The sequence below is a fragment of the Pistacia vera genome, unplaced genomic scaffold (genome assembly GCF_008641045.1).
Source record: "Pistacia vera cultivar Batoury unplaced genomic scaffold, PisVer_v2 Contig66, whole genome shotgun sequence".
In the NCBI taxonomy this organism is placed as follows: Eukaryota; Viridiplantae; Streptophyta; class Magnoliopsida; order Sapindales; family Anacardiaceae; genus Pistacia; species Pistacia vera.
The window spans coordinates 179,728-197,853 of NW_022196512.1; the positions used below are offsets into that span (position 1 = coordinate 179,728).

The following is an 18,126-nucleotide window of genomic DNA, read 5'->3' on the forward strand; positions in this document are numbered from 1 at the left end:
ATAAAGAGGTTTTATTGTATAAATAAATGTAAACCACGTATTCTCACAAAGGTTTAGTGAAATCTTAAGTTGATTGTAGGGGATTGTATTTATTCCAGAGTCTCACCTTTAAACTAATATTGTTAGTGATTATTAGAGGTGGTCAGAAACAATGAGTGAGATCGATAAATGAATGTATCGATTTTGTAGATGAGATTGTGAGAGTGCAACGGTGGTCTCGAGAGTGATTTTAGACTTTGGAATTAACTGGAAAAAGCCAAAAATTGTTGGTCTGGATGTTGTTAACATAAACCATTTTTTACTATCATGAGCCCGTCTTCTACTAAAAAAAATGTTGGAGCACTTTAGTGTACTAACGTGCATCATGCATCATGCTAAAAAGTTAAGCATCTGTTAAAATAAAAGAAATGACATTACTTTAAGAGTAAAAATCTGAAATAAATACAATAAGAGATATTAACTTAAGATTTCGCTAAACCAAAGTTGTAAAAATTATGTCATGATTATTGGCAATAGTTATAAAAATTATGTCATGATTATTAAAGAGAGAGTATTCAAAATTGGAGGCATTCCAAGACTTACCCTATATATTAAAAGTTATTAAAAAATATAGTAATATTATACTCACAAAACATTTTCACTAACTTTTTCTAAAAAACGTGATATGTCAATTTGTAATTGATCAATTCGTAATATGTCTCATCTCTACAACCATGGATCCTGTCTGATTAAATACAAACTGATCAATTATGAACTGTTACATCAACGTTTGTGAAAGAAAATTATAAAAAATATTTGTTAAATTATCTTTATTTTTTAAAATATCAAAAATAAATAAATATTAAAAAGAGAAAGTCCAACCTGGGGGCAAAAGTGGGACCAAGAGCAAGTGCGATTTGAAGTGGACCCCAAATTTTATAGTCCATAACGTGGTTTGAAACTTTGAATGGAACCGCATAAAAACTTGCCCCTTGGCTACTAAAAAAAACAAAAGTCCCAGTTGGTGGAGACAATTATTGGACATTTACCCACCCAAGGTTTGGTGTATCTATAGTTTGCACTTTTAACCCGTGATTTTATAAAATTACAAATTCCACCTAATTTATGGTTGTAAACAATAATTTCAAGAGAAAATGATATTTACCCACCCACCCAAGGTTTGGTGTATTTATAGTTCGTAATTGTTTAGTTCACAATAGATCATATTTGGTCAACAATGGGTCATGTCTGATTAAATACAAACTGATCAATTGTGAGCTATTACATCAGAGTTGTGAGAACAATTTGTGAGGAATGTTTATCTAACCTATCTTTATTTTTAAAAATATCTAAAATAAATAAATATTAAAAAGAGAAAGTCCAACCTGGCGGCAAAGTGGGACCAAGAGCAAGTGCGATTTGAAGTGGACCCCATTAACGTGGTTTGAAACTTTGAATGGAACAAAATAAACACTTACCCCTTGGCTACTAACAAAAGTCCGAGTGGGTGGAGACAATTATTTCAAGAGAAAAGGACATTTACCGACCCATTAAATATTGTCCAGCCGTGGTTTTGTAAATTACAAATTTCCACCTAATTTATGGTTGCATAAAAATATTTCATTTATTTTATTTTAATGTTTTATAATTTTGAAAGTGTATTTTATTTAATATTAAAAACTAATAAATAACTTTGTATTGAATTATTCAACATAAGGATATAATTGATAGTGTAATTATATGAGAATTAAATTTTTACTAAATTTATAATATTAAAATGATAAAAAATTTAATCATAATTCAATGATTATTTTTAATACAATGCTATGACAAAAAAACTCTTAATTCTTTTTTCCCCCATAAATTGTAATGTCGGAGTAGAACCACCTTTAAATAACATTTTTAAAAAGAAATTAAGAAAATATATTTTATAAATCCCCATCGGCGTCAAAGTTATTCGGGAATTGTTTTCCATACCGATCCTCACCTTGTTGCCTGAATTTTTTTTTTTTTTAAATCCTATTTATATTTCTTTCCTTAAAATTAAAAGTAGTTTTAAAATTAAGACAAACAAGCATCTCAAATTTTTTTTTTTTTTAAAATTGATTATTTCTAAAGGTTACGCACAAATCATTACGAGACAAACTACAATAATTTCAAACTAAGTTATAGTTTATTAACAACAAATGATATATCAGATCTAATCATAATTCAGTATTGCAAAATTCCAATGGTACCTCTAAGACTCATAATTTTCTTTTTTCATTTCATATCAAATAATTACCATAGTCAATTTAGTGATACTTATGACGTTCTCTAGTTATTTACTTTCTCCATATTTGATATATAATAACCAAGGATATTGTGCATATATATAGTATAGAAGTTATCACATCATCAATCCATAATTATTAGAACTAATTTTGATTTTACATTAACTTTATATTTAAAATAATTTTTCCTTTTTTTCTTTTTAGAGGTGTCAAATAGTCAAGTAAGTTGAGATAATATTAAATTTATTGTTTTTAGTGGTAACAAAATGTTCTTACGGTGTGCAATATTTATATGTATAAGTCAGTACTATTTGTTTTTAAAAAAAATCTAACCCTCCCCATAACAAATTTCTTGGTTTCACCCCTAATTATTCGTTAGCTAAGTTTGTTTAATTAATTCAAGCATGCATCAAAGTTGTTGAAAAGTGATGCAATGCAAAAGAAATAAAGGCATAGAAATTAAGGTGTTGAATTTAGTCAATATATTCTGTCTCCACGCATGCTTCTCTGATCTCATATTATAACATTAATTATAATATTTCAAAAAACTCAGCAAAATTAAAATAAAATGTGTGTATCTTTCGAGAGATTTAGCAAAATTAAAAATAGAAGTCTTTGGGGTAAGAGAAGAGAAATTTTTAAATATTTGGGGTGTATTATAATTTCGCCTGTCGTGCTGTCGAAGCACATAATGCATTAGCGGTCATGATGCCGCTGATAAGATCCGAAATAGAAAATGAACAAAGAAAAGGAAACAATCATGTGTAGCAAAAAGAACAATATACATATGTTAAAATAAGAATGAAACTAGATTTTCTGCTATAACGCAATAGATATCAGTATCAACTACCTTGACCTCGATTGAAATATCATCTGCAAAGGCAATTGTTTGATAAGAATACAGAATGAGCAACAAAAACGTTTATCAAATGATTAAAGCAGTGGATGTCAAACAATGCAAGTTGTAACATTCATTGGATCGCACCCGAGTAATCTATCAGTTCAACAATGTACATGGTAATGTAACTTCATTCCGATTCCATGCACAAACTAGATTTTATTTTGTAACACAACAGATATCAGTATCAACTAACTTGACCTCGATTGAAATATATTCTGCAAATGCAATTGTTTGATAAGAATACAGAATGAGCAGTGGATGTCAAACAGTGCAAGTTGCAACATTCATTGGATACCACTCGAGTAATCTATCAGTTCAACGATGTACATTGGTTATTGGGGGTGTTTGGGCAGCTGACGCGCATCTAGTCTAGTCCCTCAACCCTAGACAAGGCTTCCAAAATAGGATAAATCCTATGGTCCGTGACCAACAATATTAACAATCATTCATATGATTCGAATCTGAGACTATAAGAAAAACAAACCCCTTGGCCCTAAACCTTTACCACTCGACCAACCTATTGTTGGTTAGTATCCATTGGAGAAATGGGTGTTGTGGGAGAAATGGTTCAATAGTATTGTCTTGTGTTTGATGAAGTATGGGTCCTATGGGACTGCATAAGAATGTTTATATTAAAAATTAAATATAATTTAATAATAATTTTTAAATCATTAAACTATTACATTTTAAATTAATTGATTATGAAATAAGTATATAAATTTGTAGACAATTAATCCTATCAAAATGTTAAAATTTAAATTATTATGAGTTAATAAATTATATTTTAATACATAGTTNAGAATGAAATTAGTCATTATTATGCACTAAAAATATGATTTGTAATTAGATAATTGCAAGTATTATGTTTTTTTATCATTATAAATTGATTTATGATATTGTTTCCTGTAAAACGGACACAATTCAATTTATTATGTATGCTTAATAAATTCCGTTATTAATTTACTTGATTAATATGGAAAGCATAAATATTAATGTTTATTCATGTTTCAATTATTTACATTATATAAAATGCTATATGCAAAAAATTCCATATTTTAACCAACCCTTAAGTGGCAAAGTGGTTTGATGCGAATTCTTGAGTGTATTATTTAAGAGGTTCTGAGTTTGAATCCCTCCTTAGTTGTTAATAGGGGTGACCATTAGAGCTCTTATCTGACTGGTAATTGTAGGGGATTAGTTTAGGTACGCGTAAGTTGGCCCAAACACCCGCGGGGGATTAGTTGAGGTGCGCGTAAACTAGCCCGAACACTCGCAATCATTAAAGAGTTCGAGTCTCTCATCAGTTACTAATATGAGTGACTACTAAAGCTCTTATTCAGTTGGTAGTTCTAAGGTCGTGGGGGATTAGTTGAGATGCATGTAAGTTGATTTGAACACCCTCAGTTATCAAAAACAAAAAAATTCAGGGTCTTCAGGTATTAGTTGAAATGCATATAAACTAGTCCGGACACCCCTATGATTAAAAAAAAAATAAAAAAAATTCCCTATTTCGAGGTATTTAGTACTTTAATAAGGAGATATATAATATAAAAGTCAGAAGATCTAAAAGATAAAACCTCATGCCATGGCCAGGTCCGCATGCACACCATGGTCCATGTATGTTGATATACGATGAGCCTCCATTGATGGCTCTACAATCATCTCCTATATATTTAAAACAAAACTCCATGATGATCCATCGATGAACCTCAAATTAATGGACAGAAAAAAAATTAAAAAAATAAATAAAGGAAAATAGAGTTAAGGATGTTAATATTTGTTGAAGAAGAGATGTCATGATTAATTTATTAAGAGAAAGGCAGATGAAAAGAGAGTATTCAAAATTGTAGGCATGTGAAGAGAGTTTTCAAAATTGGAGGCATGAGAAGACTCAGACCATATATTAAAAATTATTAAAAATATCTAAAACTAATTATAGTCTAGTGGGAGAATCGACAGTTTCCCACCCAAAGTTTGGCAAAGCGACACTTTTTCACCTGTCAAGTTTCAAAACGATACTTTTTCACCTTCATCAAGTTCTGTTAGTATTTTCTATTAATATTTAATTAAAAAGACAAAAATACCCTTAAATAGTTTATTATAAATTAAAATTTAGTTAAGTCAAAGTTTTTGCTCAATTATTTATTAGTTCAAGTGTAAAGATATATATTTTCCTTTGTTTATTTAATTAATTAGAAATATTGATTTTCTATGTTAATTAGTAAAAATGAAAAATATTATAAATTTAGTAGATTATTGAATAATAGTGATGAGATATTGATGACATTATAAATGAATAAATAAATAAATATCAAGATCATTTAAAAATAATAAAAAATTTATAAAGTCAAATATTTAAGGGTATTTTTGTCTTTTTAGTAAAATATTAGTGAAAAAAATAACCGAACCTAATAACGGGTGAGAAAGTGTCATTTTGAAACTTGAAGGGTGAGAAAGTGTCTTTCACCAAACCTTGGGTGGGACAATGTGTTCTCCCTAGTCTAGTAATAAAATGTTTTTGCCCCTTTTAACTTGGACTGAGATATCTTGGCTCCGTTTGGTTCAAAATTTGGGGGTTTTAGGAAAAGTTTTTTGAAAAAAGTTAAAAAAAAGTTGAATTGGGCGGGTATTACGATGTAGAATTTATAAATTAATAAAATACCCTTTATGTTTATTTTTTTACAAAGTACCCCCTATAATAAAACATTAAAAGTTAACAAAAATACCCCTAACCCACCCTCAAACACCCCCAGCCGGCGACCACCACCGGAGGTGGCCGAAGTCGCCGTATGGGCGCATGAACGGTTGGATCTTGCCGGTCATGCGTCGCTATGGCCTTTTCTGGCCAGATCTACGGTCAGATCTGGCCGTTAACGGCCAGATCTGGCCGTATTTGCTCTCAACGACGACTTGTTGGCCGTCGTGGTGGATCTGGTCGGAAAAGACCAGATCTACGGTCAGATCTGGCCGTCAACGGCCAGATCTGGCCGTATTTGCTCTCAACGACGGCTTGTTGGCCGTCGTGACCGAGTGTTACTGCCAAATCTTTGGCCTTAGATCTGGCCTTTTCCGGCCAGATCCACGGTGGATCTGGCCGGAAAAGGCTAGATCGGCACACTACCGGCCAAATTCAGCCTGTAGTGCGCCATCCTACCAGATTCCGACCATTTTCCGGTGGTGGTGGCTGGAATCTGGTAAATGTAGATTATTGGGGTGTTTTTGTAATTTTAAAAAAAAATATTTAGGGGTATTTAATTAAATTATCAAATTTAAGGGGTTTAAAAAAAGTTGAATAATATTTGGAGTAGTATTCCCAAAAATCTGAGTTTTTGGGTATTTTACTGTTTAACTTTTTTGGGAATACTAAAAGTAGTATTCCCAAAACTGAAACAAACGCAGCCCTTGCTTCATAATCAATTTATTATTCCTTGTGGTGGAAAATGAAGATTCTAGTCTTCATTACTCGTCACACAAGCAATCCAAAACAGAGCACAAAGATTTATTATTATTATTGTTCTTATGAAGCTTTTCATAATTAAAATTAATCAAACCTCAAGAAAAATGAATTGAATGTATTTAGTTATAATAATAGATTTGTGGTATGTCCCTTGGGAAAAATCTAAAATACCTTAACATATGTCAACATTTTTATATAGTTTATGGATATTTTCTATCTCATTAATCTTCAAAATTAATAAAAAAAAATTGATGATTATTTAGTCATATATCCATGTAGGATGAATGCATAGACTTCTGAAATATATTCTTTCGAAATCCAAAATTAGGGTAAAACCCCCCTAGTAAGAACATTTTTGATAGAATATTCATTAAAAAATCCTTTGTAAACTCATTAAATTTGATGATGGTTTTTATGAAAAAAAAAAAAAATGGTTTTCTTCTATTAAACATAAAAAAAAGGAACAAAAATTGTCCTAGTCATACATAGTTTATATGATTATATGATCCATGATATGTATCTAATAAACGATGCTACATCGCTTAGTATATGGAATAAATACTTGATTGATGCTAAGATTTTTATCATCCTATGAAAAAACACAATGAAAAAAGAAATATATTAGAATAATGTTGAGGTTGGGGATGAAACAATCTTTTATCTCAACCACATGCCAAGTTTTTTGACTGTGAATGCTCATTTCTGTTTCAGAGTTTGATCAAATCAATGAAGTTTGTATATGGTTTACAATCGTCTGAGGACTTTGAGTAGCATCAACCTTAAGAACCCCTTCGGAATCGTCTATTTGAAGCAAATCTAACTGCGACTGCAAAAGTGCAGCTGGCATGAAATGTTTCCCTTCCGCAGCTCGTTTCTCTAGTCGAGTAACAAGCACCTCAACTTGAACATCCAACAAGATGAACTTCACTAGACTATTGTAGCTTCCAGGTTCATATTTAGAGTCAGCTGCTCGAAGAATTTCTCTGTATCGCTTCTGCAGAGCAGAACATCCAAGTATCACAGTTTTTTTGCTGATTATTTTCTCTCTTAGAGCATCCCGTAGGGTTTCCAGCCATGGAATCCGGTCTTCCTCTGAAAGAGGAATTCCTTGTTGCATCTTTTCTGTCGTGTTGAACATATGACAATATAGAAAATGATGAAGCTAATCATGATTCTAATATCAAAATCAGGAACAGGAAGCTAATCATGGTCAATTAGATTATGGACTTACCCTTGTTTGATTGTGAATGGTAATCATCAGCATCAACAAAATCACAATTCAAAGCTTTTGCTAGCATCTCGCCTATCGTGCTGTTGAAGCACTAAATGCATTAGCAGTCATGATGCCGCTGATAAGATCAGAAATAGAAGATGAACAAAGAAAAGGAAACAATCATGTGCAGCAAAAAGATCAATATACATATGTTAAAATAAGAATGAAACTAGATTTTCTGCTATAACACAATAGATATCAGTATCAACTACCCTGACCTCGATTGAAATATTAAACATCACGCGAATTAAAAGAGTTATAGTCTGCAAATTCAATTGTTTGATAAGAATACAGAATGAGCAACAAAAACATTTATCAAATGATTAAAGCAGTAGATGTCAAACAGTGCAAGTTGCAACATTCATTGGATCCCACCAGAGTAATCTATCAGTTTAACAATTTACATGGTAATGTAACTTCATTCCAATTCTGGCACAAAATGACCAAATGACTCTCTTTTGGTAACATATTTCGCCCAATACTTGCTGTATTAAACTAACTTGTTTTTGTTTACAATCCCAGCTATTAAGGTCAGGTAGCTATTTATTGCGATGACACCAAATAAGAAACAATTGAAATAATGCAAAGAAAGAGGCGGTGAATGCCAGTCATACATGTCAATATAGATATTCAAATTCCACCTTACGAGAACATTCAATAACTGAGTAGTTCTAATCAAACACAAAGGAGATTAAACTAGCATTTTACTCAAAAGTTATTCTTGGTGAAGATGGTGTCCTTGTATGGGCAAGTAATTGAAAATAGGTATTGGCATTGAAACAATCTGTCAGTTTTCTGGCCTTGAAACCTTTAATGGCTTTTCCAAATTGACACTGGCCTTTATAAGAAAGCGTTTGATAACTACATACTGGTGATTAAGTGCATGAAGATTTTTACAATTCATGGCGGTGTGCCATTCGAATCTAGACAAATGCAGTTAAAGTTTTTCTGCTGTTCGAACAAGATGAAATTTGAATAGCATCAATTACATAAAAAGAAGATTTGCTTCTGCAATTCTTCATCATTAATGTCCTAGTACAATGTAGGCTAGGAAGATGATCTCCCGAGAAGCACAAAATTTTCAGTCACAAATCTGCCTGTGAAGATCTAAACATCACAAACAACAATACAAGCACAAAGTCGAGTCTCATTTACCATTGGTATAAACAAGATACAACTAATCAGTAAAAAATCATAACCTGAAGAAAATTAATATATGGTCACAAATATTGTACTAGAATCAACAATATGTCAAAGCTCAAAAACCAAAGAATATCAAAATCATATAAAGAATTGAAACCTTATAGACTTGAGTTAATTTGAGCTTGCTTTTGGCAATGCCTCTAAAGCCAAAGAAAAACACGTTGTAGGTGCTTTGCAGTAAGAATTTTTTCCCACAAAATTATTCATTTAACAGCCTATACAATAAAATTCCATCCACTTAACTTTTGTATTTCAAAATCGTATCTAAAGTGAAATCTTGTAGACCTTAAATAGTTAAATGAATTGGAGATTGCCTTTGGCACCATCTAAAGCGCTTTCAAATAACCAAAAGCACTTTGTATCATATTATAGAGTTTGTTTGAATTAGATAAAAACACATTTTGCAATCAAGACAGCACTTGCAATACCTTGAGAAGCATTTGATGAATACATTTCTAAAACAAAGAAAAAAGGTTAATAAGTGCTTCTGCAATAAGTACATTTCTCAAAAGTGCTTCCTAGAAACAATCCCAAATCCCAACTTGAGAATTCCATCCACCTAACCAAAATTTAAAGATATCCCACTTGAGAATAGACTCCAAACATCAATATTTCACAATCCATCAATCAAAAACTCAACACCCTAACACAAACGAATCTCAATCCTCAAAGACAATCAAACGAATTCAATTAAAGCCACAAAAAAACTTACGATTTCCCAGCGCCACTGACACCCATTATAACAAAAGCTTTCCCTGCGAAGAACATAAAAAGAGTGAACATCAAGAACTGAAGAGGAATCTATCCATTAACTTGATATCAAATAAGGAAATAAATTACCTTTAGGATCAGAACCCATGTTTAGTTAACAAAGAAGATGAGGAAAGTTTGAAATTTTAGCAATGAAACCCCCTACGAGAATCAAACAAATGTACAATAAGACAATATAATAGGAGCCGTTAATGACTCGTGAACTTCTTGGTGGCATGTTTTGACTTTCTTAGACTCCTCAGTCAATACTCAAATTTTCAGTTAATTGCATGTCTGCCTCCAAGATTTGGTGGAAATACTAATATTCCCTCCACTTTTGAGAAACTAACGCCCATAACCCCAAATGAAGGTTTTATCAATTAATTATTACTGCGTAAGGAGTACAAAAGATATTTTGAATAAGTGGTTTACTTTCATGATCAAGAAATTTAACAATATCATTTATCTAAAACTTTATTGTTTGACCAAAATTTTGAGCTATTTAACAAAAAATACTAGTAATTTATTCAAAATATGATTTTTACCCTTTGAACCTTTATATTTAACAGACATAAATGACACTGAATCCCACAAACTTTTAATGCAAACTTGCAAAACAAAATTTATTTATTAGTTTAATATGGTAAAATGATTTTAAGAAAAATTAAAAGTAAATATATTACAATTTAAGTTACTAGATGATATTGAATTAATTATTAAGAAAATTTATCACAATAATTTGACTAATATTTAAATATATTCTTTTGATTTTACCTAATCTTTATCGTGATTTCAAAAAAATGTATAAATATTATGAGGTATTCTTTATATTACTAGAGTCTCATTATATAATTAATCCAGCAAGAGTTGAATAAACTCAAGCTCTCCAATCTCATTATATTCAAGTGGCAAAAAAATGGGGGCCTGGTGAAAGACAAAATTGACCTTAAGCTATTTAACAGGAGGTAAAATGCTCAGGGTCTGACAGGGACAATTGTGGTCTTTTCAAATTTCATTGGGCCCAAGTGTAATTTTCTCAAAACTCAGGGGCTAATGTGTTACCTGCTCTTCTCCTCGTGACCCAACTATCAGGACAGGCATAGATAGCGAATACCTGAAAGGCTGAAACGAACAGGTGTCTTTCAACCCAGAAACACGGTCTCTTTCAAGCTCCGATACAACACGAGAAAAGACAAAGAAAAGGAGAGTTGAAGAAGAACCCAGATAGAGACTGCTCACTGGTTACTGGTCAGCCTTCGCTTCATTTCTCCTCTTTTTTTACTTTTATTGCTACAATCATTACATTTTTTAATATTTATTTATTAAATAAAGAAATGGGAAAAATTGCATAGGTTATGTTTGTTTATTGTTTTTTTTTCATAGGTCAATTGGGCAATGGGGTTTCGTTCTTTTTCCAAGATTGGTAAAACCGTTGAGAAAGTTTCTGCATTTTGGATTAATGTAAATAGACAGCAAAAGGGTATTTGTAATTCTGCAAAAGTTGGAGTTTTTGATTGGGAATGCTTGGAAACAAGATTTTTGGAGCAGAAGGAGGGCTTTAGGGCAACTGGGTTCGTTGATTCGATTGTGGGGAGAAATGTTTTAGGCAGATTTAAGGAAAATTCTGTGCAATTAAAACGATTCTTTGGAAGCAGTGGTAATGGCGCTCAGCTGGATAGAGATTTTCTTGCACAGCTTTGGATTGCTGATAAGAAATTGGAAAAGTCCAGAGAAAAAAGAAGAAGAAAAGTTGTTAAGAGTAAGAATTATGGTGAACCGGTTTACGATGCTAGGCTGCAGGGAAGATGGTTTTCAGGTTCTGCTGTCCCAGAAGAAAATCCTTATGAGCAGGGTAAATCAGTTCTGCGTCAACCTCCAGTCAGTCAGTCTGTCACTGGTTTTCTTGAACCCTCATCCCCGGAGGAGGTGAATTTGTTTTTCTTATGCTTTAAAGTTGTTGTTAGATGATTGTATTGCTTGATTTGTTATGGTTACTTTAGACAGTGTGAATGCTCTTTTGTTCCTTGGAGGAACATGTCTTGCAAAAGCATCAGCTTATTGAATTTATAATCACTACAGTTATTCCATCATTGCATTGTGATGGTTAAAAAATTCTGTGTTTGTTTATGTTTAGCAATGCATCCTGATTTAGTTTTTAATCACATGTTCTTTACTTAACTGGGTAAATCCTTTAATAGATATCATGTGCCTGTGTTTGCATTTTCAGTTTTGCCACTGGGGAAATGTAGGGGTTGGAGGGGTGGGGAGCATTATGTTAATATATGCTTGGACATGCACAGATTATCTGTTTAGTTCTATTGAGTGTTACGTGACGTTGATTTAGGGCCTCTAGTTTGGACCAAAGTTGTTGATTTCAGTTATTGTGGCAAAGCTCATCTTAATCAGACTCATGGTCAATGATTTGGCAATTTTGTGCCTGGGTGCCTTTGTTGGTATTTTAATAGGTTATAAATCGATGAAAAAGTTATCTTATGAATTGAGTTGCCAGACCAACGTTAATGACACCAAGTTGAGGTGATTCTTGAGTTCAAATAGCACTATGGTTCTGTTACTGTATTGAGATAAAGAGACGCTCTATACGTGCATTGCGTCTTATTATATTACAAATGGGAAGCTTGGTTATGGTCAAGAGTGTTTTAACCTTACAACGTTTGGATAAAGGGCTATCATATACTATGGTCAAGAGTGTTTTAACCTTACAACATTTGGATAAAGGGCCATTATATACATGCTCTGTGGATCTTATTAATGTAATGAGTAGCTTGGTTGTGGTCAAGAGTGTGTGAACTTTATTAGTGCATATGCGTGCATGCATGATTCTACGTATTTGTATAATTTTGCTTAAGCATGGTTTCTTCATGAATATTATTGTCAAGTACAAGTAAGCAGTATGCTGCCATTCACTTTCTAGTGTTTATAGTTGTTCATCTGGGTTCAACTCATTAAACTTTTACATTTTCTAGTCTGTAGGTAAACTTAACTACGTTATTTATCATTTCTTGAATATTTTAGGTCCAGGTTGCACCACTTCTTGCAAGGTCCAATTTGCTGATTACCAGGGACATTGAGTGGGCCAATCTTGTACTTGGTTTTGAGCAGGTGAGGTTTTCCCCTACTACTTTTTTCTTTCTTTCTTTCTATCATTCCTTCCATCCCTTATATAATTTGATGGCATATGGTGTTATAGCTCAAATTTAAGATTGCTTAAAATACCCCCTTTTCTTTTTTGGATAGAAACTGTACTATATTGCTATTACAGAAATTTCATAGAAGGCATTTGAAGTGCCACGATGTTCATTTGCATTGTTTACATTTAACTTTAGAATGAAGTATTAGATCAAATACTTCTTGGAATTATGTGATTTTTTTACTGAAGCAAACACGAAAATTTGTCTGCAACAGTCTTTTTGTATGGAAAGCTATATTTCAATTTTTATTTTGAGATTTGTTTGATTCTTGTTTGCACCCATGGTTGGCCTTGAATCATACAAGTATTTTATCTGTGTTGTTCTGGTGGTTTAGCACACTTATTTTTCCTTTTGTGTTTTATATACATATTTTTGAGTTAGAAATTAAGTTTTGTATTGGCACTTATGTCAAGAACCCATGTACCTGGTCATATGGCTGGTTGGTTAATGGTTCACTTGGAATTTAACCAATTCTCGTTTTGGTAAAATGAGTTTTAAGACTACTATGAGCTGATTCTTGCATGTCATTGTGTTTTGCTTGTCTGTTGTGCTATTTGATTTGAGTGATTGATTTGTGATTTTGAGTTTTACTCATGGTTCAATAATGAAACAAGTGTTGGTTTGACTTGATTGTCCCCCTTATTCCCTTTTAACTTTGATATTTTCTAGCATAGTCCTTTTGATCAAGTTGGCATACAAAGTCCAATGAAAAGTTATCTCATAGCTTACTTCAGAATAATGAAAAGCTTCCGTGGTTCCTCAATCCCATGCCATGTGGAGCATTTTCCAGGACACTAGCTCATAAAGAAAAGCTTAGGAAGTGCAGAGTTCCAACTCAGCTTTCAGTCCAATTAACTTCTCAGGACACTTGTCTATAGAAAAGTCCCCTCTCAGCACTGAATCAAAACTACCATCACCTGTTGAGAAAGCAGAAGCTAAACTTAGCACACATGTCCATGGGAAATAAAATAACTTATTTACTTATTTGTCATCTTGTATTAAGCTAAAAATAAATAAACATATGGGTAGGAACCTATTTAATCCTTCCTAGAAAAGTAATGGGGTCAGCCTTCAACACTTCAGAAGTTCAACATGAAATTATATCTGAAATAACAAACGCGACATTCTCTCTGTAATATAAGAAGACGAACCTTTAGAGATTTTTCAAGATTATATATGTGTGTATCAATACAGTAACTTTCCAAATGTATTAAAATGATGATCTAAGTATAGACAAATTCTGAAACCTTAAAAGATTTGTCAAGATTTCCTGAGAGCAAAGCAGAAAATCATCCTCAATAATGCAAGCACACTTTAGTACACATTTCATTTCATAACCCCAAGAACTTTCTAAATTTTCCTCTGTAAGACCTTCTACCAGAAAAGAAATTCTTCAAAAATGCTAATGAAACATTTCAAAGTTACCTAAGTTTATACGAATCTTGAGTATGTAAGAAATTAAATTCTTACAAATAAGTGTCAATTGCAGAAGGTTAAATTAGAAAAATCAGTGCATCTATTATAAGTTAAACTTAACATTAATTTACATTAGAAGTGGGAATTCCACACAGACACATTCACCTAACTGATGGAGCCCCTGTAAAATTGACTAAAACCAACACAATACACACAAAGTAACAAGCAAGAGAACACACACTTGGATATGAACTGATAGTATTAATATAAGGGTTGAAATAACAAATGAAGAAGTATAGCACCCAAACAGATAGATTCCCAGTTCGAGGAGCTGGAGGAGCCTCCCTTATGACCTATGAAGAATTTACTTGATAATCCCCTCACACTCCTCTCTTTACTATATACTAATTACCCTTTACTAACTGACACTAAATCCATCCTCTAAATATCAGCCATGGTGTATATTCTTAAAAACTCGCTCACACTCTCCACACTCACCGCCTTTCACACTCACTGCCCTTAACGTCTATTCTTGCCTTTCAACTTACAGACCTTGCTCATGGGTGGTCTATCACTAACTAAAGATCAGTATGTTGACCTAAAAAAGGATTATCTCAATTCATCAAGTTAATTTGACTAACATAAAATCTTAGTACTACCTTCCAGCTTAGCGATGCCACTGATGTCATTAATGATGCTTATCTTTGCCTGATTTGACTTTGAACCTAAAAGCTTCGGGAGGACCTGTGAAATAAGGTTCAAGGCAACTAAATTTTTCTTTAATCATCATTCATGAGTCATTGTCTTCATCAACTGCAGCCTGAATCATCTTCATTAATTGGACCATCATCCTGTATAAAAATGAGAATAATATAAGTAACTAAGATGCAAAATTTTAATATAATAATAATAATAATAATAATAAGTACATGATAAATAAAATATGAAATAAAAATTATCTTTACGAATGCTTCTAAAGGATATAGTGACAATGAGGTAAAGAAAAGCACTACAATACTCATTTTTGTTTACTTGAATAATTGAGAATGAGGTAAAGAAAAATACAGGAATTAGCAAGATAGTTTAATTTGACCTCTAGAGTCACAACTTTAAAGGAATAAGTTAAAAACAGAATGTATATTATACGTTGAGAAAATATCTCAAAATGAAATTATTTAGACCTTCTGGAATGGATATGGCCCTGTAGTTGTGACCGAGTCCGCTGGTTTCAGATTCCATCTAGAATGTGGTCTGCGATATTTCCAGTGTTTGCTTCTTGAGAGCAACCTGAAAGATAATCCCTCAAAGAAAGATTTGTACAAAAAGCTTATTTCTTAAGTCAGTGATACAGTAGCACAGATAACAAATAGATAGAATGAGAATAGAGAAATTATCAAAACACATCTTTGAATACCACAGAAAATTATACCGATGTGTACGTGTTCCTTCTTCAAACAGTAACCAAGAAACAAGTTTTCAGCTTGATTTCCTCAGCGATGAGGATAATGAAGTCAACATTTAAGTATAAAAAGATTCCCTAATCACGTTTTAAAAAAGAATGAGATGTTTCTAAAGACAAAGATGAAAAAAGATAAAACTAAATCTGTTATATAATGAAGCAGATTTTATTATCTATCAATAACTCAATTGTTTAAAGGAGACGGAAAGAAATTTAAATTGATGTTATTGGAGAATGAAAGTCTAAGAGCATGCACATTAAGTAATCGAAAATTATCCATGCTATTCCTCAGGGACTTTGAGAACTAACTTTTGTGGATGCTCTACATTGAAAATTTAGCAAGCCTAGATTTCAAGAAGCTCCCGAGGCTAAGAGCTAAGAACTCTGTGGCATTTTTGGACCATATTGGGCAATGTCATTAACCAGTTTCTTTTCTTTCCAAGGTAAGTCGGCTGCATTTCTCTGGATAAGAACAAATCCAAAAACAAACAAATCAAATCAGTAGCTGAATTTGAACTTCAGACACCTATGAAAGCATATAGTAAAGTTGAGCGTCCACTAAATAGGTTTGTTCAAAAGAATCCATGTAGGACCAAGGTGCTGAAGTTCAAAAATATTTTGAACTATAAACTTCATTTAGTGACTGATGGCATGCAAGAAACATAAAAAAGTGGCACCCAGAACTGCAGAGACTGATACTAGATAAATAAGAGTAAGTTATTAATTGATTTACATATTCTTGTATTAAAATTTGAATCACGCACTGCGGCATATTCAAGCATGTCATTGGTCCCTTTAATTTGACATTCTCACAATCATGTGTACCCTGAAAACTTTATCATTTTTCAAAATTCCACCATTCATATTTTTGTCAGCTGTACTCTAGTCTTTTTAAAAGATTTTAACATAGCTCCTCATTGCCACTCGAGATGTATGACCAAATGAAGAAACCAGAGGCACAAAATTACTTGTTGGCAATAATTCGAAATTTATAAGCATGTCATTGCTCCCTTGAACATCTTCACCCCCCTACACTTGTAGTCAATTCACAAACTTACAGTTCTTACAACCAAAAACTCTGCAATACTAGTCATGGTCAGCCTCGCACAGTAATAAATTCATACAGTAGTCAGTTCCATAGTTAATTAAGATCCATAATCTTCAATGATAAAGGACGCATATTCTCAACAATACCCAAGAAAACACTTACAAGCTAAATTTTACATATCCTAAAAGGTTTCACTAACACTACACATCAAAGCCCCAAACCATGCAGAACAAAAACCAAGAAAAAAACTTTAAACATTTGTACAATACATATGAATATATAAGATCAATCTCTAATATGTACTGCCATTTCTAGCTTTCTGCACTACGAAGCTGCAGTGACCACATGAAAAACAATCAAAAAACAAAGGCTTTAAAAGGAAAACGACTACAAGAGTAAGACAGGCTTTGAACATACACTGAGTTCCTGCATGAACACCATCCTCCGATTGGCTCATAACTCACTAAAATCCAACATAAACACACATATTAACAGTGTATATTAATAGTTTTGCATATCAATAAACTATCAAATTATACCTCACAAATTGAAATACAATTTAAACTGTTGGATAATACACTTTTAAGGACTTAATAATCTCATCAAATGTAATTTATCTAACAAGCATTAATTAATGCCTATTGACCACATTTGAATACTTGGAAAACTATAAATTTCACTCAAAAGAAACAGTGGTTCAATTTGATTTATTCAGAAGCATTCGATGTATTTGCACTTCATGATCAATGAAACACAAAAATCACATTTTCAAACAACATTTCAAGCAAACCACGTTTTAAACTTACAGATCATATAGATCCTCACAAAATTCCTGAGATCACATTGTATCCGCCTGTCGCCTAAAGCCCAGTCAAACATGACGCCGATTTTCAACTTCTGATCTGCCTGAAGCCTATCGACATCATTTGGCACCAATTTCGCCGATTGTTGCGAACAGATTCGGGAACAACTTGGCAATCTCATCTGTGAAATTAAAAAATTAACAAATATAAACACACATGTTCCATTAGTTTTAATGATAAGTATTTGAGACGAACGAATGAACTGGACTGCCGGTTTGAGCAGGCGGACCGTCAGACGATTTTGAAAGGGAGAGACACACGTGGTCGATACGGCTCATTTGAAATTCACTGTAAA

The 18,126-nt window shown here is 32.6% G+C and overlaps 3 protein-coding genes across 3 annotated transcripts in view; 1 reads left to right on the forward strand and 2 right to left on the reverse strand.

Annotated features, from left to right (window-relative positions):
• Positions 1-7,215: 7,215 nt before the first annotated feature.
• On the reverse strand, positions 7,216-10,037 carry LOC116112296 (gluconokinase). The gene is made up of 4 exons (XM_031398453.1): positions 9,927-10,037; positions 9,799-9,841; positions 7,842-7,921; positions 7,216-7,732 (listed from the first exon to the last, which is right to left on the reverse strand). The coding sequence occupies exons 1-4, from the start codon at positions 9,943-9,945 to the stop codon at positions 7,329-7,331; spliced, it is 546 nt and encodes a 181-aa protein (XP_031254313.1). The 5' UTR covers positions 9,946-10,037; the 3' UTR covers positions 7,216-7,328.
• A 913-nt stretch (positions 10,038-10,950) lies between these two features.
• Positions 10,951-13,065, forward strand: LOC116112290. The gene is made up of 4 exons (XM_031398446.1): positions 10,951-11,084; positions 11,220-11,762; positions 12,870-12,956; positions 13,045-13,065. Exons 2-4 carry the CDS (start codon positions 11,232-11,234, stop codon positions 13,063-13,065), a joined length of 639 nt encoding a protein of 212 aa, XP_031254306.1. The 5' UTR covers positions 10,951-11,084; positions 11,220-11,231.
• A 4,740-nt stretch (positions 13,066-17,805) lies between these two features.
• The window catches only part of LOC116112294, a 40,030-nt gene continuing 39,709 nt past the window's right edge, over positions 17,806-18,126 (reverse strand). The window contains exon 5 of the transcript XR_004125209.1: positions 17,806-17,952. The gene's annotated coding sequence lies outside the window, so the exon portion shown is untranslated. The remainder of the gene's footprint in view (positions 17,953-18,126) is intronic.

Excerpts from the sequence above, each read along its gene's own strand:
- LOC116112296 (XM_031398453.1), bottom strand. Across the intron at positions 7,922-9,798 it reads GTCAGTGGCGCTGGGAAATC|CACGATAGGCGAGATGCTAG; the intron begins GTAAGTTTTTTT and ends GTGCTTCAACAG. Across the intron at positions 7,733-7,841 it reads CCATTCACAATCAAACAAGG|AAAAGATGCAACAAGGAATT; the intron begins GTAAGTCCATAA and ends TCAACACGACAG.
- LOC116112290 (XM_031398446.1), top strand. The coding sequence starts at position 11,232 with ATGGGGTTTCGTTCTTTTTCCAAGATTGGTAAAACCGTTGAGAAAGTT. Across the intron at positions 11,763-12,869 it reads AACCCTCATCCCCGGAGGAG|GTCCAGGTTGCACCACTTCT; the intron begins GTGAATTTGTTT and ends TGAATATTTTAG. Across the intron at positions 12,957-13,044 it reads TTGTACTTGGTTTTGAGCAG|CTCAAATTTAAGATTGCTTA; the intron begins GTGAGGTTTTCC and ends ATGGTGTTATAG.